Here is a 23052-nt window from a genome sequence, read left to right as displayed (position 1 = left end):
AGAGTGTCCTCTATTCCCTATAAATCCGGACGATGGAAAAAATTAAAAAAACTCAGTAATTGTGCCTCTATGGGTGGTGTAAGATGTCACCTAATTACCACTTTTGTCCCCGAATCCGGTGTGTATTCGAACGTCAGCGGTACAAAGGTTTGGTATCTATCTATCTATGGCCCTGCAGCCCTTTTGTTGGGCTTTGGGCGCTTTTCTGTTTCTGAATCTTCGACACAACCGGTAGAACTCCTTAGACGGGAATCAGCCCGACGCAAAGCTGCACACACACACACACACAGGCACGCACGCACACACAGGATAACACAAACAGAATAAACGCACACAGATATCCATGTCTCAAGAGGGATTGGAACCCACGATCCCAGTGTCTGAGCGGGTGAAGACAGTTCATGCCTCAGACCGGGCGGCCACTGTGAGCGGCACAAGTGTCTGATTGTGTATATATTCTGAATAAATAACGTCATTAAAAATCTAATATATTAATTGAAATCCAGTGGTTCAAAGGATTCGAAGACACCAGTGCTTGAATTAGTTCGCACTATTGTGGTTGCGCCTGCGTATTCGTATTATGAGACGGGGTGGGTTTCCCCATGCATTTAGACCAGTTATTGGTCCATTGTGTGTCCCCCTTTAATTTCTACTGTCGCCATACCCCAAACAAGATTTACCTTTTAATCATGTGGAATAACTTACTTCACTGTAAAAAATACTCAATAAAATAGATTACATAAATACCAGTCCATACGTGGAAATGGCGCCGATCACAGAGGCCGCACGGTCAAAGGCATGAGCCCTCTTTGCCGGCTCGAAAACTGGGATCGTGGATCGAATCCCACTCAATGCATGGATGTCTGTTTGCGTTTATTGTTTTTGTGTTGTTCTTTCTGTAGGTAGCGGCCTAGTGACGGGCTGATCCCCCGTCCAATGAGTCCTACCGACTGTATATAGATTAAGAAACTGAAAAAGCGGCCAAGGCCCAAAGGGCTTTAGAGCCACAGGAAGAAAAATTGTGACATGACAACACAATCTTACAAGATAGGCCCAAAGTATGAATGAATAAAAGTTTAATTTGAAAGTAGGAATACCATCAGCCCCTACATAATTTTATTGAGACACTTCATTAGTTGTTACTAGTTAGAATTTGAAAAGACAGGCGATGAAGGAAAATCACTCATGAAGATTTGTCGGAGGATGAAGACATACTCGTTTTGCTAGAATGAAGGATGTTTATGTTCGAAAGGGTCCGAGAGTAAATTGCTTTGAGAGCTAAAATAAATTACACACACAGAAGTGGATAGACAACTAGATAGGATACCGGTAAACAAATTTCTAAAATCTATTTTGAATTACCGTCCACCATGAAGAAAACATGATATTAACCTGAAGCCGATGTGGGCTTTTAAAAACATCGCTATGACAACAGGAGAAAAAGAAGACAAGCGAAACGTGAGCGAGCTTCGAAAATGTGTAGACCTGAATTTCATTTAGAAAAATATAAAATAATGTGGTAAAACGCGAAATTACTTTCATCCCCGTGGTAATCTTCCTCTCTATGGCCCTACGGCACTTTGGACCTCCTTTAAGATTCCTTGGACGAGGGATCAGCCCGTCGCAAGGTCGCTACCTACACACGGCACAACACAAACACATAATAAACACACACAGACATCCATGTATTGAGTGGGATTCGAACCCACAATCCCAGCGTTCGAGTGGGCGAAGACATTTCATGCCTTAGACTGTGCGGCCAATGAGAGCGGCATTGGTTCCAGCATTTTTTTTCCTTGGCACTACAGCCCCAGTGGGCCTAGGCCTACCTCCATGAACTTCTCCGTTCACTTCGGTTTTTCTAGATCTTACACATTCTGTAGGACACCTTGGGCGGGTGATCAGCTCGTCGCAAGGCCTCTACCTGTACACAAACACAGAAAAACGCACACACACAAACTAAACATTCATGCCCTGAGTGGGATTCGAACCCACGATCCCGGTTTCCAAGCGAGCGAAGACAGTGCATGCCTTAGACCACTCGGCTACCGTGACCGGCGGTTCCAGCATTACTAACTCTAATTTTCGGAAACAGAATGCTGACTCTTCCACTGAAAACGTGGTTTATGTGCGCCCGTGGATGAATTATCATTGTCGAAAATGTTTTCACAAAATGAATATAATTTGATATTCAGCAGACATTAATAACGTAAAGCGGAATTAGACTTTCACGGAATCCGCTGTAGATGGTGTCTCACGGAAAATGCATTACAGCCATAAACTGTGATTTGCGGTCTCAATGAACAATAGCAATGGTCCACGCTGTTTGGAACAAAGATACAAACTAAAATTTGGGCCCATAAAATGAGCATAGAGCGACGATGCGAGTACATATACACATATCTGCTCTTACGTGTTATAATACATTCATATATGCAAACTGGAGGTATTGACTGCAAACAGGAATAAAATTACAGTGTGTGTTAGTGTATGTTTGTTCACAAAATACAAATATGAACGACCAATGAAGTGGACATCTGTTCTTGAGGACGTACACCCTTTTGTTGCAACATTTTCTCTTTTTCCCCTTTGGCACTACAGCCCCAGTGGGCCTAGGCCTACCTCCATGCACTTCTCCGTTCACTTCGGTTTTTCTAGATCTTATACATTCGGTAGGACTCCTTGGGCGGGTGATCAGCTCGTCGCAAGGCCTCTACCTGTACACAAACACAGAAAAACGCACACAAACATCCATGTCCTTAGTGGGATTCGAACCCACGATACCGGCTTCCGAGCGAGCGAAGACGTTACATGCCCNGACAGTACATGCCTTAGACCGCTCGGCTACCGTGACCGGCTTGTTGCAACATTAATAAAATTAATATGCCATTGGTGTGAAGGACAACCACTACACTCTGATACTTGCAATTGACATTCGATCATACTGCACGTGATTCAGCAGTTCTCTGAACGTAAAATGAAAGCATGATATACAGTGCACTTGAATTACATTTACGACTCACGATCTCGCAAGTTTCCAAATTAAAACCATTAAGACATATCACTCACCTGTCCCTATGAAGCAAACATATCTTTTCTTTCGGCACTTTAAGTATAAATCATGTCTATCAATTTGTCTCCACGTTTCATCTTAAAACAATTAAGGCATTTATGTCAAGTTTTGTATGGAACAACTATATTAAATTTTGTATCGTGAATTTAATGTTTACTTTTACTGAAATAATACGAGTCGAATTTCACATGAAAATCAAATCGAATTTCAAAATAAAGAAACGCATAAGCAGCTCATTATGCAAATAACGAGTAGGTCTACATGACGTCATGGACCTATATATGTAATTAGGTTTTATAATATAAACTTTAAATGTTTTTCAATGCGGTGTACTTTTTGGATGTACACCAGTCTACTTTTGTTTTTCCTGTGGCGCTACAGCCCCAATTTGGGCCTAGGCCTACTTCCATGAAACTCTCTGTTTCACTTCGGTATACTAGATCTTAAACATTCGTTAGGACTCCTTGGGCGGGTGATCAGCTCGTCGCAAGGCCTCTACCTGTACACAAACACAGAAAAACGCACATACACAAACACTAAACATCCATGCCCTGAGTGGGATTCGAACCCACGATCCTGGCTTCCGAGCAAGCGAAGACAGTGCATGCCTTAGACCGCTCGGCTACCGCGACCGGCACACCAGTATATTTACTATTAGATATATCAGTAATATATCTACAGTGGCTGAGTGCTAAGTCTGTAGACCCATCTACAGGGATGTAGAACAGGAAACAGCGCAATAAAAACTACATTCTTCGGCATATGAAGTTCTTGCAATCCTGTCTCTTATACAGATTTCACAAGTTGCAGATTGCGCGATAATTTTTGCACAGTACATGTGGAATGAGATAACTGCAACCGAATGAGGAGTTTGCAGGTTCTGATCTGCAGGATGTGGCCCTCAGTGCAAACATGAACAAAGCGCAACCAATGAGACATTCATAACTTTCAGCAAGTGAAACCTCTGCCCATTAAACCCATATTCCAGACCGAAGAGTTTCAAGAGAACATCGAGCATGTGCCCATAATTAGGATAATTCTCGGATGTAAGATGAAGCATATATAAGTACTTGAAGGCACAAAAAATTAGCAAGGAGTTCCAAGGAACGTCAGAATTAATGCGTGCAAGAATAATTTCTACCGCATCATGAAGCTTGAGACAATGACGGTGTTATTACCTGGAAGTGTCATTCAATCCGTCTCATTAAACGGGAAAACAAATTAATATATTCGTAATTTAAGTCGTGGTAGAAATCTTGAGAAAATCCATAAATAAACAAAAACCAAGCAAACTCCGTTGTTTTACTCCGCAATCTAATTATACCGACCTAGTGACCGCCGCTTGTCGGCGAAGTTAGGGCCAACTATAGCTGATAGAGGGTGTCGCGTGGTCAGCGCAACGAATCCACACGGCCGAAAATTTCGGTTTTCTAGACTAGAGCCGCTCTTTTCTTGAAAGAGCTCCTCAGTTATCCTCACGAGGCTGAGAGGACCCCGTCCCAGACCCACTACCAAAAAGTCTGGTAGCACCGGGAATCGAACCAGTGACCTCTGGCCACAATTCCGTTTAATGCCTTGTAGTACCTACAGCTTATTCCCATAATTAGGGCAGACCACCCGAATAGAAGGGTAGGAATAATAGACTGACGTAGATTCATGAATGCAATAAACACTGAGACATTTCAGACAGCCGCCGAATTCTTCGCAGAGGTCAACACACAATACTTCAGGTTCTCATCGCTCATAAAATGAAGGCTTGAGGGGAAGGCCGCGTCCGTCCGTATGCTTGTAAGTTTCATCTCCGAAATTACTGAGTGGATTTCAAAGAACTCTAATGTTAGTGGTTTACACCAAACTTTGCAGGACGAAATTTATTTTGATTCGTATCCCATGATGTACTAAATAAACTTTATTGATTTTATATGAAATGGCTCGTTGCACATAATAACTGATATGAGTACATGGCTATATATATATACTGTCACGTATAGGGGTTTGCGCGTGACCTATAAGACGTAATTTAAATTGGGTGATTGGATTTACTGACGCCTTATTCACACAGCTCGGGGTTTTTGGCACTACAGCGCTATCGTTACACTACACAATTTACAGTGCACTGTTACACAGACACAAGGGTTCTAAGTCTTCACTTGTCGTATCCCGGCAACGGATTAATAACAGTCTCGCTGTCACTCCAAATTACACCAGCAGTCTTCTCTTGCCTTTTTTCTGTAACTGTCAATTCCGAAGAATTGCCTCAGTTCGATTCCTCTGCTCCAAAATTCAAATTCTAGCAGCCTGGCGTCTCGAAACTCGACTGCCAACTCTATTCTATGCTGGTCCTGCCAGCTTCGAAATTCTTCTTTCTAACTCCTTTGCACGGACCACGCAGAGAACACAACCTCTCTACTGTTAGGAAGGCGTGTTTACAGCGCCGTTGCATAGCAACGGAAATTACTCGATTGTTGCTTGCTTATTAGTTGCCGCGAGAATGTGTTTACCGAGTCGTTGTTATGGGAATATGTTTACCGAGTCGTTGTCTAACAATGGACCTCTCCTCTGAAAATGCTGTTCATTAGCCTATGGTATATATTTAACAAAATAGAATGAAAAACTTATGTATAGTTCAACACAATACATTTCGTCCTAGCTTGAGAATTTTAAAACAAATTTCTGCAGCACAAGGTCAATTATATAAATATAAATAGATGTCCATATTTTGTCAGCTTCAAAATATAAAATAATTTACTTCTTCCTGTCTTACGTGTGAAACGTCATTAATGACGTGCAAGGAGCATGTATCCAATAGGAATATTCTTGAATAAATTTGTAAGAGATACGAGTGCATCTGCAGGGGGCAGTTTGGTCTATAGATAAGGCTGTAGACTTGTATTCGAGGTGTGTTTCGTTAGAAAACGACTGGAAAACCAGCCATCTTGACTCGGGGTTTTCGTGGTTTCCTTCAGTCCGTGCAGGAAAATGCTGCAATAGAACTTCAGTTAGGGCATGAACGCTCCTTAAAAGTCCTTTTAAATATCGTCATTCATGCTTCATTCTAATATCCGACGCTGCGTATTCTCGATATTGAAAACGTCGTTAAAAACCTGTTAAAATAGATTTGTACGTTTACTTACATTATTCACGGTGGTAATCATTTCTGCCACAACATTAACATGAAGAAAAATGAATAATTAAATTCCTAGATTTCTACAAGCGAGTATCCAGGCCACAGAGGATTGGAAAACGACGAAAACGCATTTGGGAATTGGGTATAAACATACTCCATTTCCGAGTATCTGTGAAAGCAAATGTCATCTGTGTTCTGGTCAAGGCAAGTAATACACTCAAGCATTTAAGACTTGCCTCTCTCACCTACTTTAACACTAACCCAACCTTCACGTGTTACACACTGCTTTCACAAATTAAACTTTAACGAACTAGTTACGAACATTTGTATGAAAGGAATGCAAATACAGACAAGAAGTTCTGGGAAGAACTAATCGCGTACTTCTCTTCGATACGAAAAGGGTAGCATAGAAAACGACGCGTCCTACATTTTTCAATTATTTCGAGCATTCTTTTTTCTGCAATTGTGTTTACTGAGCCGTTGTCTAGCAACGATATCGGATATACGCATACAATGATGGGAGGGTTTTATGAAATACACCATTGAAATGGGGTCAGGTGCAATGGTATGTAGATCAAGTTTCATAAAGATTGGTTCAGGCATTCAATAGTTGATAGAAGTTAGGACACACACACACACACACACAGACAGCAAGGTGATCTCATAAGCACACTTTCATTTTTTTTAAATAATAGGCTAAAATATTCACGTTAATTTAACGTTTTCAAACTCCGTTTGATTTTACGGTTGGCAGTCGCCAGTAGCCAGTTCATTTGAATCTACTTTAAACACTCAATGAACCAATTTCCGCATGTTATATCCATGTTGTCACACAGCAGTTAAAGGAATGACGACCTTTTCGCGCCTTACATACTAAATAAAATAAAATAAAAGTTAAAATGTGCCCCATATGTGAGTAGGGTTCACTTAGATATTTCAGCACCCACCTGAGTACATTAATAAAACACCAGGATTGCCTTTATGTAATTTCAGTTGCATCCATAGATTTTGGGGAACAGGCTTAACCTTCACTTCTTTTTTCCTTGGCACTACAGCCCCAGTGGGCCAAGGCCTACCTCCATGAACTTCTCCGTTCACTTCGGTTTTTCTAGATCTTACACATTCGGTAGGACTCCTTGGGCGGGTGATCAGCTCGTCGCAAGGCCTCTACCTGTACACAGACACAGAAAAACGCACACAAACATCCATGCCCTGAGTGAGATTCGAACCCACGATCCAGGCTTCCGAGCGAGCGAAGACAGTGCACGCCTTAGACCGCTCGGCTACCGTGACCGGCTAACCATCACTTACGGCAGATAAATTTCGACTGCGATAAAAGTAATCAACAGCATTTATAGCACTACACATATTTCACTTTCGGATTTCCATAAACATAAAACACGTTTAAAGTCAGATAAAGAGGAAATGAGAAACCTACGTTCTTTATTTCCCGTTTTATATTTCGCTGAAGACATACCGTGTTTAAAATGAGAAGAAAGGATAATAAGAAACTTGCTTTATTTATTTCCTGTTTTATATTTCTTTGCGCACATAAAAAAAAAGTAAAGCTATCCCTGTAAGAGGCCGTGGAGTCCCATAGGGTTGTGAGATGTTGAAGTTCCCATATTTTTTAGACAATCGGCTCATAGATGGCCGCCCTTTACCCCAAGAATATTCATGGTACTCATTTCTGTTAGAGGCTAAGTCGACCTCAGGACCATAGTGCGGATGGAAGAATTATGTCAATTGAAAAAATCCAATGACCTCATCGGGATTCGATCACGCGACCTTCCGGCTTGCAGCATAGTTCCTCAACCAACTACGCTACCACGTGACATAACACGTTTAAAATTAGAGAAAGACATAAAGGAACGTACTTCACTTATTCCGCGTTTTGTATGCCATCGGCCGTTTTTTGATAAATTTGCAAGTTCTGACATAAACGCACAATGGGTATGGAGTCAGTAACCGCTTGTTGAAATTTCTGCAAGAACAGCGGGGGGCAAGTCCCGCACAAAACGCGGTCCTACCTCTGTCACTGCTGCCGCACCTCCTCCCACTGCCGACCTCAGGCGATGAGTCGCTCGACGTGGAGGAGTGTCCCCGGTTACGTCGTCTGTCAAGAATGCGACGGTACGCCTTGTTCCTCGGCGTGCCCTTACAGCGGAAGACTGTGGCCGAGACATCAGTCTCGGAATCCTGCCCCGTCATCGATCGGGAATACTGAGCTCTCCGAGTCTTGCAACCTGCCCGTCTCGACTCCACAGTTTCCTCCGGACCGTCTCTCTTTGGGATCGCCGGTTTCCGCTCCTCGTCTAGCGACACCTTCCTTGTCCTCTCACCTTTCTGCCCGCCAACCAGAGACCTCTCTTCTGCAGTTTCGCTGTCCAGCTGATGGATCTCTCCGCTTCCATAACAGACATCAGACCGTCCCGACCTGTCTCTCTGCCTTAAGCCACTCAGATGTGCCTTTCCATTTGTATTACTGTCGATATGCATACTGTTGAATCTTCTTTTTGACTCAGATTTCTCGCCGGTATCGAGCAACAGGTCTCCGTTCTCGTCCACAAGTCGGATGACGGGCATGATGATGGCCGGTGACGAGGCAGAGGTGGTTAGTTTCCACTTCCAGTGCGGCGGTTTACGCAAACTTAGTCGTATCACCTGACTGAGGTCTTCTTCACCGTGGGCCTGTGAGTCACTTTCCACAGAAACAAGATGATGACTTTCCTCCGTGCTATCGATACATATGGGAGGACACGACCAGGCAGAATCTTCTAGCAAATTCATATTCATGTCTTCATGCTGGGGTATCTGGCGATGTAACATTTCGTTGATGTTACAGTTTCTCTTCTGAGATGCGACGGTGTTTCCATTTGTGGTGAAATCCAGGCTGCGAATCCGCGGAATTCTATGCTCATCTACGTTCATTTCCTGTTTACGAAAACCGAGACATGAAGCAGTACCGCCATCATAAACGCACCCGCACGTCTTGCTGTGTTGCAATGTTCGAGAGCCAGGGTTGCTCATAGCACTGACGTGCGTCTCAGACTTGGCTTTGTTACTGGCAACTTTCCGTGGACAATTGACAGAGTCTTCGCGCATATTTGTTCTTAGTTTCCTATCAACGTCTTCAAGCACCACTGATCGTGTTAAAAAATTATCGCTTCGTCTCGTTCGGCCGCGAACTTACCCGCTACTAACGCGCCGAGCTCACGTAACCCACTGCTGACGCCAGATGGGAGCGATTCCAGCTCGGACCTCACTGTACAGAAATAGAATTATACCCGAGATGCTGAAAATTCAGAACTTCGCCTTGCATCTTCTTTTTTTCCCTAAACATAAACATCCACCCACACGCGTTTTGGAAACGTTAGTAGCTTTCAGTCATTTGTCACGTGTCACGCTTAAAGTAATCACATGTATAAGAATCTCTCTTCTTACCATCCATTGGCATTTCAGCACGCTAAGCAGAGTAACTCGAAATTGATTATGTTGAGTATAGTCCATTATTTGGAGGACCTTTGGTACAGAAAATATTACGGAACTGCCTCTGCTACCGTGTTCAGGCTACTGCTTGCAATTATACCAAAAGCCTCAATTTCTTTGGGGTTTCATTATTCCATCAGTACTGCAACAAGCTACATCAGAAAACACAGCGCAGAGAGCAACAAATGAAAAAATCCGATCACATGAAAACAACTATGCATAAAGAGAGATACCTTCAGTTCACTCTATATCAATTCACAATTCACAATGATACACTGAGCATCAGGAAAGTACTCAACAGAAGACACCAAACATCCCCCACAACGCCCTAAACAACAGCCAGAAGAAAATACGATGATACATAAGTACACTCGAAAGGTATTAACAGTTCATTAACTACGTACACATAACTAAGAACGAAAATCTACGGCCACTTGGTTCTCCACCAGAAAGCGTTTACAACATAACACATTACAACCCCACTACCACCACCAACACTCCAAAGCTACCACTTGTTATATTTACATGTTATATATATACATTTTTCAATTTTACACAATTTGTTACCTTTTTAATATGGCCGCGCCATAGCTCAAGCGGTTAGTCGCTGGCTTCCCACCTCGGCGGCCCGGGTTCGATCCCGGGTCTGGTTAAGAGGGATTTATGGTGGACGAAGTGGCGCTGGGGCAGATTTTCTCCGAGTACTTCGGTTTCCCCTGCCAATCTTCATTCCACCAATTGCTCCACAATCACCCTCACCTATCATCTGGGGCTGGTACAGTAGGCCAGAAGTGGCCGCAGTACAAGGGACTTAGTCCCACCTCACTAACATTAAAAAAATACCTCTTTAATATACTTCTCAAATATTCAACTCCCGACACGGAGAACTTTAAGATAGCGAAAAGTCGATTTATTCTGATCATATCATTTGGCAATGGCGTAATATAGTATTTATTGCTTTGTATATACCTGATAATAGACCGAAACATGTAATGTGATTACTGAAGTAGACTGATCCACTTATTATTCTATTAGATTCAATTGTTTTATCATACAATAATAAAAATTACGTTCGTTGTGTGAGCGTACTGAAACCCTAGAACTACTGCAAATAGTTGAGATTGACATGACTTATCACTACTACTAAAAACATCGTCAGGAAATATACATGTAATATAATTCTGGAGCGTTCAACGAGATTTTTAATCATTTTGAAAAAAAAAATTGGAAATATAATTAAGTAATGTTTGATGCAGAACTTTTTAAAATTAAATATAGGCCTGTGAATTAGATGCGAGGAGCTCTATTTGATTATTATTTTTCATTCATTGATTTCGTGTGTGTTTCGAAGACCGCTGCTGCCTGCTGAGTATATAAGTTCGGAAACGTGCGCGTCTACTACAACAATTCTTGGATGCCCACTCCTTCAGTTATCTGGAACATCGCCAGGCTTTAAAGAAAATACATGGTCCATTTTCCCTTACATTTTGTGTTTGAATAATTTCGCGGTCCGATAAGTATTTAGCGAAGTAAGATCAAAAACACACATTCGTCTTCATGTCAATTGTCCATTATTTTTGATGGGTTTTAACAGAATGTGGTGTTGTATTGACAATGTTCAATACAATTCTCAAACATAAAACTGTACGTAAATGCGTTAGATGTTTCTAGAGTTATCATATACTGAAAGGCAAACGGACATGGCGAAAATCGCAGGTAAATATCTGTAAATTTTGTTGCGAAAGCGTCATGAGGTAGTGAAAGTGTACAGTGCAATAACAATCACCACAAGACAGGCGGGGAACCAATTCCGGAAACATGGTCTGCAACAGAGAAGCCTGCATCTGACAGTGGGCAATGTTGAGAACAACATTAGCGTAATGAATCAACTGTTGCCACGAAACTTCATACAAACAGCTGTAAGTTACGCCAAACCTTGGCTTGGGAAGTGTGTACAAACTTTCCAGATGAGTTTCTTGCGACAGTTTATTCCTCACTGCTGATACGAACCACTTGTTGACAGCGTTAACAAACAGATTAGATATCACACAGCACAGGGTCATACATGATTTCACAATGTATCTTGTTATACATCATAATCTTTCACACCAGATGGACCGCATAGAAAACAACGCCTCTGATAATTTTTCGCTGCAATGGGAAAGTCTTTACCGAGCTTTACCTAGTAACGACAGGGGGATATACAGACAGACTCACAGACACACGTGTCCAGTAATTCTTCTGTTGTTCAGTGTATTCTTTGCAGCGGGAAAATGTTTACCGAGCCGTTGTCTAGCAGCGAAAGAGGGGATAAACTTTAGCAAGTCTGGGTAGCAATGATATGATGGATACACGTACAGACACACAGATTGATGGGAGGGATTTACGAAGTACGCCGCTGAGATGGGTTCAGGTGCCATGAAATACATACCAAGTTTTATAAAGATTGGTTCAGGCATTCTAAAGTTAATATGGGTGATTCACAAACGCACACTCAGTATGGCGATCACATAAGCCTAGTTCAGTTTTGCAACATAAGGAAAGAAAGCTAAAAATATTCAGTTTAATTAAGTATATTTATATGTTTATATGAGGTTCTACAGGGATACTCTTCATATGCACGCGTATAATGAGCCGTTCTGCAAAACAAAAGCTTCATTTCAGACATAAGATGAAGGTAAAGGCCAATAAACACTAGAAACAAACTTCGCATAATATCCTGTAGTCTAACTTCCCACGTCAAACATGAAGACCCCTTAAAGCGGAATGGAGACGTAACGAGGGACCAGATATGTCTCTTGCCTTGTCATGTTTTCGCTTCCTGAAAGGAGCATAAGTACATCTGCTTAGATGGTAGGAAGAACGTGAAGGGGAGAGGGGTGAAGTCCGGCCACTGGCATATGCTCAAGTACTGAAAGATATACATTAGTTATTCTCCGGACAACATAACAAAACGGAGTAGCAGCGTAACACGTAACATGTTACTACAAAATATAAACAGGATTACAAAACTTGTTTCTAAAATATTTCTGCTGACGTGTCGTATTCATTTGATCATAAACCAAATAATTACTCTCGAAAACCGAAATATTTCTACGTGTACTGAATAGAACTTTCACAGCTGGTTATTTGATAAATAGGTCTTGTAGACCTACTAAAGCTAGTGCCTGAAAGGATGAAAAACGCGCAAAGTAATTTCAACACACAGTACAAATCGTGCCAAAATCGAATCTTATATATTTAATAACACAGCAGTTGAGGTTAATTTTCTGCCATATTTCATTCGAGCACTGAGAAAAGAATTTGAAATATAGGCCACATAAAATTCCATCTCAACAGCTGGCAATGATTTACGCAAAATCCCAAGCAATTTAATTTCTTCATGTTCGTGCAGACTGGATCCTTTGTAGGCATGCAGTATGCACAAAGAAAAATTGACGTGTAGGACAATAACAAATAACATGCCTCCTATTAGAACTAGTTCAATTGTGCTTCTCCCGTCCAGACAAGCTGTAGTTTCCAGTTACCTATGCGAGAAGATTAGTAAACAGGTGTGCACTAAATTGCTTCTTACCAGGACGAAATAGCAGGGCCACTTTATTTGTGAGAATTGTAGTTGTAACTACATAAGAATCCTGCCATGATTGTTAACGAAACTGCTCTGTTTTCTGACTAGTAAGGAATTTATTAACATATGAATTTGACCGCGCCATAGCTCAAGCGGTTAGTCGCTGGCTTCCCACCACGACAGCCCGGGTTCGATCCCGGGTCTGGTCAAGTGGGATTGTGGTGGACAAAGTGGCGCTGTAGCAGGTTTTCTCCGAGTACTTCGGTTTCTCCTGCCAATTTTCATTCCACCAAATTCTCCATCATCATCATCACCCGGGACAGGTACAATAGGCCAATCAGTGGCCGCCGTGCCGAGTGCACCCAGCTGGACTCCACCTCCCACTAAGCGAATTGAAACATATGAATTTTAACAAGTATATTGCAATATTTAGCTGCACAGAAAACACTTCTTCATGTTACAAAACTATTGTCAAAAATATTTGCACTTCAATCAATTACTGCTAATGAACACACACTCATTCAAAAATATAAAACACTGTAAAAAGTACTACAGACCATGTTTTGGTTCCCTAACGGCTTGGGACTCTTAGAAAAACCTAAACCCAATCACTGGGCCTACCGGAGAATCACTGACGTCTTTGAGTTACGCATATCGCATTGGTAGATCAAACCTACGGCGCAAGATTTAGGACACAGTCCACACGATCTGGAATGTTCTCCAACAAAACTTCACGTAAGTTCAAACCACTAAGCACTGGATAAATATTTTGATATTATTATTTAATGAAGATCAATATGCGTCAAACAGTGCACACTCTCGCATAAGATATTCATCATAAAGAGGTGCGTTACATTAGAGTTACAAGGCTATTATTTTGTTATTTTATTTGGAATAGTCAACAAAGTGTTCTGCTTTATTTTCATTGATATTAGTGTTTATGGACAAATAAATGACAGCCGTGTCTTCGGAAACCCATCCTTGAGGAAAGAATTAATACTTAAAAGTTTAGTCATGCCACTAAATACGGCTGTGCCGTAGCTCACGCGGTTAGTCGCCGGCTTTCCACCTTGGCGGTTTGAGCTCGAGTCCAGGTCAGGTTCTGCGAGATTTTTGGTGGACAAAGTGGCACTGGGGCAGGTTTTCTCCGAGCATTTTGTTTCCCTAATTCTCATTCCACCGACTGCTCCACACTCATCATCATCTATCATCCGGGGCTGGTACAACAGGCCAATAGTGGCCGACGTACCAAGTGGACTCAGTCTCACCCCACGCCAAGACACTAAAAAATAAACTATTGCATTAAATACGTAAATAATAACCACTGGCGTGATGTCTCATTCTTCATAATGAGAGACGAATTGTTACCCTTAACAAGATGCCCTGAGACCCTATCCAGAAACATATATTTTACAGAAAGAATATTTAATTGTAAGTTCTCGGGGGCAAAAAGAAAGCGCCTCCAGAATTTTGACGAAAAATTTGTCATTTTTTAATATAAACTGAAAGTGTCCTTCATCTTACAGAAGCATCAATTATGGATGCTGCGTTCTTCACACTAGTGTTAAGAACTGACCAAAATGAAAGGAAAGAGTTAATGAAAAAGAATTATTAGGCGATAATAACATGCAAACCGAGAAATATTTCAGCCGGCAGCCACTGGGCACACAACCGCAGAAGCTTTACAAGCCCCAGATAATCGTGTGGAATGTTTCTTAATTTCTGTCTGGCTAGCGTAGTCGGAATAGCAACTGGCTAAGGGCTGGACGACGGAGAGGTCGGAGTTCGAGTCCCGGTAGGATCAAGAATTTTCTCTTCTCCATGTCATCCAGACCAACTCTGGGGTCCACTCAACTCGCTATACAATGGGTAATGGGGGTTCTTTCCTGGGGGTAAAGCGGCCGGGGTATGAAGTTGACCACTCACCTCCAACTAGTGCCGAGGCCAAGAAAATGTGGATCTATACCTCCACTCCCTATGCGTCTTCATGGCGTAGTGCTTAATTTGTTAGGCACAGGACAACTTTACCTAACCTGCGGTAAATGCCGGGTGGCAAAGTACAAAGATATCTCAAAATGTAATCATATTATATCCTTCGAGGTTTTCAGAGGGACATGCTGTATACATCTTCAGGGTTGAAGTGTGTAGGACGTAGGAATCAGTCCGTTTTCCAACATTCTTCGGATTGGTCCAAACCGACCTCCGTTTCTTCAAACTCTCCCGTGGGTCTGAGTGACAGCTTTCCTTGATGTTATATAACTTGGCGAATTTCTTAACCTAGACACTTCAACCGTCAAGTTGGCGTAGAAAATCCATCCGAAACGTCGGTATCCGTCTGTATCACTGCATGGTGTCACAACCCACACGATTAGATGTAATTAATAAATCTATTATAGTTATAGCCATTATAAAATATATAAATAGTATTGTAACGTGGACGGACAGAGCGTTGCTATGTAACTGACCGTTAGGCACCTCGCGACCGAATACACTCAAGGAAAAAGTAAGAGTACGGCGTTTTCTGTCCGGTCGGCGCTGTGACCGCTGCTCTGCAACGTTACGGTAAACACTTCCCTACAACAATATAGGCTGTTTTCTGTGCATGGTCGGTGCGGAAGCTATATAACGAGATTCCAGGAATAACCGAGGCACACCCGTGTGGAGGCGGGGTCAAATACCTCCACTGTGACCCTGCGAGTTGTAGCAGACGACGAAAAGGGAAGTCTCAAATTTGAGATAGTAATGGCCTCGAGTACCAAGGGTCTCGGACCCGAGAAAGACCGCTCTGGCAAGGACCAGCAGCATATACGAAAGACAGACCCGTCCTCTCGTCAGAGAGGACGCCCACAAAAGAACAAGACCGTATCTGTCAAACAGTAATAAATATTTGGTCATGAGCCCCAGGAAGGTGCTCGACACCAAGGCTTACTGACTGACTGGCAGTCAGTCGCAATGTGACTTTGACTTTGACTTGAACCAAGGCAGTGTTTCCGTATTTCAGTGTGTTTGAGTTTTTAAGTGACGGCGATAAGTGGAGAGTTCAGGAGGGTTCAGCAGTTGATAGTACAAGGACGAGAACGAGTGTGAATTGTGAAGATTAGTTGAGAGCGAATTGGAACCAGGGATATAGAAGAATACAAGAGGTCGGCCTGTGAAGATTTAACTTGTGATTTGAAGACTTTACGTGTGCTGTAGTGCAGTGATATTGGAAGTGAGTGATTTAGGGAGACTGTTATAAGTAGTTCCTGTGTTATAAACCAGTGAAGACTACTGCAGATAGACTGAAGAAATCAGTATGTAGTGACAGTAAATTGCGTAAATCAGTAACAGTGTTATAATTAATTGTAGTTACGACCTGTAGGTTGTTAATAAAACCAATTACAAATCTAAACTCACGTCTCAGTCGCCTAAACACGTTACGGCATTTAGATATATAAGTAAAAAAAGCGACCTCCGTAGTCTAGAGGTAACGTTCCCACCTCATGACTCGTGGTACGCGGGTTCAAACACCCGGCGGAGGTCGTCGAATTTTTAAGGGCGGAAAAATTCAGGGAACAAGTCCTCCGGGAGGGACTTAAGCTGTGTGTCCCGCGTCGTAACTTTACGGCACGTAAAAGAACCTCATATCCCCAAAGGGGATCACTGAGCCAAATTCCAGGACGTTTCCCGCCCAACAATAGTCTCTAGGTCCTCTGATAGATGGGGAAGCATTATAGACACCGCTAAGCAAGTGGCTGAACTCGCTTGCTCGGCGGGACTGATGGTACGCACCATTTATCGGTAGGGTATAGAGACTGGTTGAATATCATAGAGGGAAGCACAATAGATCAAACTGGTCGCGGTGCATGGGGAAACCCATCCTCTCTAAATAACTAACTAACTAACTATATAAGTAAAAACTTAATTAGGTAGGAATACATATGTGAAAAACTTATTCATTCATATATCAAGGTCCATACAACAGCAACAGTGTCTTATATTTTTTATGTATTAATAATTAGTGATCCTTCAAGATCCATCCCAAATCACCGGTTTGCCCAGTGACTCGTTGAAGGTGAATGTCGTGAAGTGAAATATGCAGCTTCTCTTTGCTCAACTTGGGGAAAAATTCAGTTGGCGCGACTTGTACGAGTACAGTGCAGCAAGGTGTAAAGGTACAGGAACTGCGTGTGAATCGAGAAGTGTCTGCCTTTGCAGCATCTTAGTCGATCAGACCCGAAGCGACTCGACTCGACTCGACTCGACGATGTCAACTGTGGCCCGCAGCCTCACGAGACCTAGGTGTACTTCGGAGGATAGAATGAAAAAATCTTAAAGAAATATGTAGTGTGGGTGTGCACTGAATTCATTTGGTTCAAAACAGGGACAGAGGCACGCTGCTGTGAACACAGTAATGCAATTGCATAAAATGCGTGGAACTTCTTAAGGCGCGTCCACATTACTCGTGCTCGTGCTCGTGTGACTCGCTATGCTCGCGACTAATGTGGACGATATAACAAGTCACCAGACAAGCAAATTTAAAATTTTTCATTTAAAAACTATATCCATTAAATTAAAATACGACTACAGCCTATACACACTACGAGTTAATATACGGATCCTCACGCGCCGAAGCCTGGCGAGCAACTGAAGTAGTGTGGGCGAAGATTTACGAACACAAGTAAAAGCCAGACGAGTCTCTCGACGAGCATAAGCCTGGCGAGCGCGAGCACGAGCACGAATAATGTGGACGCGCCTTTACAAATCTAGAGTACCGTGTCTGCACTCAAGAACCAGTCTACAGCAGGGTGACCTACTTGGATCAACTCCCATTGCCGCTAAAACTCTTCGGGTCAACTCCCACGCATCTTACAACCCAGAATACTTTATATCTTTGTTTATGTATAGATTATTTGCTGTGCAATGAGAGTTAAATGGCTCAATTCAATTCAGTTCAGATGTTTGAGTGTTTGCCAACAGCAAGCAGTCTCTAACAGACCAACACTGTAAACGTATATAAAACTTGAAATAAGACTACAAACTAAGAACTAAAACAAAACAAATATCACGCTAACACGTTAAATTCTCAAGAGAAAGAGTGTGTTTACTGAAAATATCTAGAAATCGGCAGATAAACTTTGCAGCTGTGAAACACCTTCAAATGTTACTGTATACGTTACACTTATACCTTTATGGGGTCGAGGTTATTTTTCAATTTGATCCTTTTACAGACGGTAGGACCCCATTGGACGAGTGATCAGCTAGTCGCAAGGCCTCTACCTAAACACAGGACAACACAAACACAAAATAAACACACACAGCGACATCGGTCGTACGACGTCCGTACGGTTCATGTCGCATCAAGTAGTAGAATATAAAGTGTAGTCTTAGCTTTCGTACGTGACGACATGCGATATCTACCGTACGACAGTCGGAGAGCAGTCGGACCAAACCACAACTTCGTCTCGCCTTTGATTGATTGGATGCACCCAGTGTAATCTTTCCTGCTGCTTCCGTTTTCCTTTTCGGCGTCGATGAAAATACCACGTAGCAAGTACGCGCTCTCGGTCCATCGTTCACTGTTCCTTCGGTGCGGATAAAGTCGCTCTACTTTGAAAGGGAGGTCGTACGGCATAAAATCGTACGACATTTTCCGTACCACCGATGTCGCTATGTGTGTTCCTAGCCATACACGTACCAAACACCCTTGCTGTGCGTGGGATTCGAACCCACGATTGCGGTTTCCGAGTTAGCGAAGACAATTCATGCCTTAGACCGCTCGGCTACCGTGACTTGCCCTTCAAATATTACTAAAAGTAAAACTCCTTAATTTGCTTATAGGAAACACAGAGACCAACAGTATCCACGGTAGAAATCAGTTGAATTTTTCCTTGAAACCGTAAACGAGAAGTAAAGCATTTATACGTTATCGCTTGCAATAAAGTGTTCTGAAGTATAGATGATTCAGAATTGAAGCATAATTACAAATAAAATGTGACTGGATAAATCAATATAAAATTAAACTTCCAAAGTTTATTTTATTGAGAGTGGCCCAAAAGTCTGATAAACTGTGTTCTCTCGTATCAACTGGAGTATTCAAGCTTAAACCTGCAAGCCAATTTCTAAAACGGTATCATAGCCTTATGAACTGTGTATTGAACATGGAGTATCTCATTTCGAAAAATTTTTGTAAATTGAATAAATAATGTGTAAATACTTAACGTATTCTAGTGTACATTTTGTTGCCCAATTAGCGGATATTTTGGGCCTCCATTCTAGTTTATTAGAGTCTGCTAAAGTAACGTTATTCCAAGGGACAGACATATACTCAAGCTTTGCATGAATTGAAATAGTATATAAAACTTTCAGACTATCGAGAGAAGAAAAATTATATTGTGATGTGATCTGACTAGACGCGGTGCTTAGATTGGGAATTAAATTTACTGAACATTTACAACTCGTAACTACAAATTATAAAGCTACCACTGATCTACACACTTCACAGTTCACTATGGTGCAAAATAATTATTCTGAGTCTCTCTTCATTAGCCGTTGCTAGGTTACGGCTCAGCTTCCGTGCTCAACGGTTCCTGTCACCTCTAGCTGTCTACTCGCATGGCTAATCCATGACGGCAAATCCTTAATATTCTCGGCTGGTTAGATAGGGCCAGAGTCAGAGTTATTTTACGACAGGCGATTTACCGTCAATCAGTTCATCTTGGGGCCATACCCCTTGAGACCCACGACCAGTTCAACCGAACTCTTGCGGTTATAGTCCTTATGTAACATCCTAACTGATGAGAGAATGGGTCTGTCGTTTATGGTTGCTGGTTGCGGCTTGTAGTCCCGCGGGACTCATGACAGTATTTTATTGTCACAGATTCGAGACTCTCACAACCTGGAGGGCCAGGTCCCCTCATATATATCCCCCAGAAACAGGGTGACCCAGTTATACTCCCAGGCACTGACTTCCTTTTTCGAGCCCTTCTACGACTCGTAGGGCTACGGTGGAGGTATTAGAAGTGGCCTCCACACGAGGTACTGACTAGAAAGTCAAAGTTATTTTTCTACCGACGGTCAATCGGCCAGTCTGTCTTGGAATAAAGCACCAAACTGGGGCTTAAGACCAGATCTTTATTACTGTCGGACAGTTGTAGGCTTATTGATGTGGGACACTTTCTGACGAGAGGGCGGGTCTAGCATTTGCCAGAGTCACAGTGAGCAGTAACAAGTCTGTTGTCAGTATGTACAATTTACATTTTACGTGTTATTAAATGTATGTACATACAACATATACAAGGCCTCAGTCAGTCCAGGCTCAGTACAGCAGATCATGCCCTATCATTAGTAGCTCCTGCTACAACAGCAGTCTAGTCCCTTGAACGGCCGTGTATTTGGCCGCCGTCAAATATAAGCCTCTTATATTTCTGTGAAGGGATTCGCCTTGTCCAATGTTGCGAAAATTTGCATTTTCATGATTTTGTATGAATTCTGCTTGTTTCCTGCAGAATTTTGTTATATAATCATATATGTACGGAAGTTCGAAAGCCATGTCCAAATCGTGAACTGGTGTGAACCTTTGAAAATTTCCAATGGTGCAAAGAAATTTGTTTTGCAGACGCTGCAATTTCAGTAGATGGTTTTCTGCCACGAACTCCCAGAAGGGGCAAGAATAAGTTTTGATGTTCCTAACGAGTGTTTTGTGGAGGGTAAGTTTAATTTTAGCGCTTAATCACTCACTTCTGAATGTTCTGAAAGCCTTGACTTCAATCTTTTCTATTTGCAATTTCCATGTAACTCTTTTATCGAAGATTACACCGAGATATTTTGTACTATTTACAAATGGAATGTTTCGTCCATTCAGTATAAGATGGGACTCAGGCGGTCGAGGACTGTGAGAAAAATATATCCTCCGAGTCTTATCTTCATTTTGATATTCCAGCGCTCACACCAGGTATCCATCGAGCTGAAACTGACTAGAAACTCCAGCTTGTTCTTCGTATATTGACTTGGCAAGGACCACACAGAAAATACCACTTCTAACAGCTCCTCTGTTGTGGCGTAGTTATTCACTACCACGGAAAAGTGTTTACCGTGCTGTTGCCAAGAAACGGAAGTTTTTCTGGGTCGGCAATTCCGACTTTCTTCCGGCATGGCACAATATGTAATGAAACGAACATGTCAAGCCCTAACAACTTCGATGTATGTGAATATGTGTATTCAACAAGAAGATGAACATACAGATTACTACTATCAAGGTCTTTTACACAGTCAATACGTACGATTAAAACATAACCAACATAGTACAGGGATGGACAAAAATATGGAAACACCCAACAAAAACCACATTACCGTGACTAATATGGTGTAGGACAACCTCTGGCTTGCAGAACTGCTTGCAGTCTCCTTGGAATGGATAAGCAGAGGTCCTGTATGGTTTGTACCATTCTTCCTGCAAAATATTGGCAAGTTCTGTTAACGATGATTGAGGTGGATAGCACGCACACAGATTGCTCTCCAAAACAGGCCACAAAGGCTCAATAAAATTGACATCTGGCGATTGTGGGGGCCATGGCAGACGTGACACTTCATCTTCGTGCTCAGAAAATCAGTCCTGGACGATGTGAGCTGTGTGAACGCGGGCATTGTCGTCTTGGTAAATGGCATCACCACTGGGGAACAAAGTTTGCACCATGGGATGGACCTGATCGCCCAAAATGGTCACACAGTCGTTGGCAGTGACGTGACCTTGCAGGGTAATGATGGGTCCGACAGAATACCACGATATGGCTGCCCATACCATGATCGAACCCCCGCCATGTTTCACTCTTGGCAGCAAACAATCTGTATCATAAGCTTGGGATGGCGTTCTCCAGACGTAAACTCGGCCAGAAGTCTGAAACAGTGTGAATGTGGACTCATCCGACCAAATGACCGTCTTCCATTGCTCCATACTCCAGGTTTTATGACTTCGGCACCACACTGTCCTCTTAGTGGCATTTTGATCACTGATGAGTGGCTTTGGAATTGCAGCTCGTCCAGAAATACCCTCCTTGTGGAGTTCCCTTCTTACTGTTTTGGTGCTGACAGGGTTTGTGAGTGTGACATTCAGTTCAGCAGTCACTTTTGCAGCTGTAGTCTTCTTATTTTTAGTCACAATCCTACGCAATGTTCGTCTGTCTCGATCACTCAACACACATTTCCGTCCACGCTGGTGTTTATCGGATTCGGGTTTTCCAGTCCTACTGTATGCGGTCATAATCTTGGATACTGTGCCTCGCGAAACACCAAAAACCTCGGCTACCTTGGTTACGGAAGCACCCACCATACTGGCCCCAACAATTTGCCCGCGTTCGAATTCTGTTAGCTCTGACATGATGCACTGAAAACTGCACAGAACACTGTCTCGACAACAAATGAAGCTTGCAATGTATTGCGGAGGTTGTACAGGTAGTGGAATTGGGCAGATACGGCAGCGTCACATACAAACGTCGCTAAAATAAACACTTCAATTCAGGCATGCATTTCACGAGGGGTTTCCATATTTTTGGATAGGAAATTAAACGTTATTATTTTAAAGGTTATAAATTTTCATAGGTACATTAATTTATTAAATAAATGAAGAGTAACAAGAGTAATAACCGGTCACGGTAGCCGAGCGGTCTAAGGCATGTACTTTCTTCTCTCACTCGGAAGCCGGGATCGCGGGTTTGAATCCCATTCGAGACATGGATGTTTGGTGCATGTATATGTTTATTCTGTGTTTAGGTAGAGGCCTTGCGACGAGCTGATCACTCATCCGAGAAGTTCTACCGT

The 23052-nt window shown here is 42.4% G+C and overlaps 1 protein-coding gene across 5 annotated transcripts in view; it reads right to left on the bottom strand.

Moving 5' to 3' along the window:
* The window catches only part of LOC111872794 (tyrosine-protein phosphatase non-receptor type 13), a 487820-nt gene that overhangs the window by 379778 nt on the left and 84990 nt on the right, over positions 1–23052 (bottom strand). Inside the window, exon 1 of one of the 5 annotated variants that reach the window (XM_023866970.1) lies at positions 8231–9411. The exons of the other annotated variants lie outside the window; for them this stretch is intronic. Within the exon in view, the coding sequence (XP_023722738.1) occupies positions 8231–9305 (1075 nt within the window). The 5' untranslated portion in view covers positions 9306–9411. Of the gene's footprint in view, positions 1–8230; positions 9412–23052 lie in introns of those variants that run through there. 5 annotated transcript variants of the gene reach the window in all.

The sequence above is a fragment of the Cryptotermes secundus genome, unplaced genomic scaffold (genome assembly GCF_002891405.2).
Source record: "Cryptotermes secundus unplaced genomic scaffold, Csec_1.0 scaffold79, whole genome shotgun sequence".
Taxonomy (NCBI): Eukaryota; Metazoa; Arthropoda; class Insecta; order Blattodea; family Kalotermitidae; genus Cryptotermes; species Cryptotermes secundus.
This window is presented reverse-complemented; position numbering and strand designations above follow the sequence as displayed.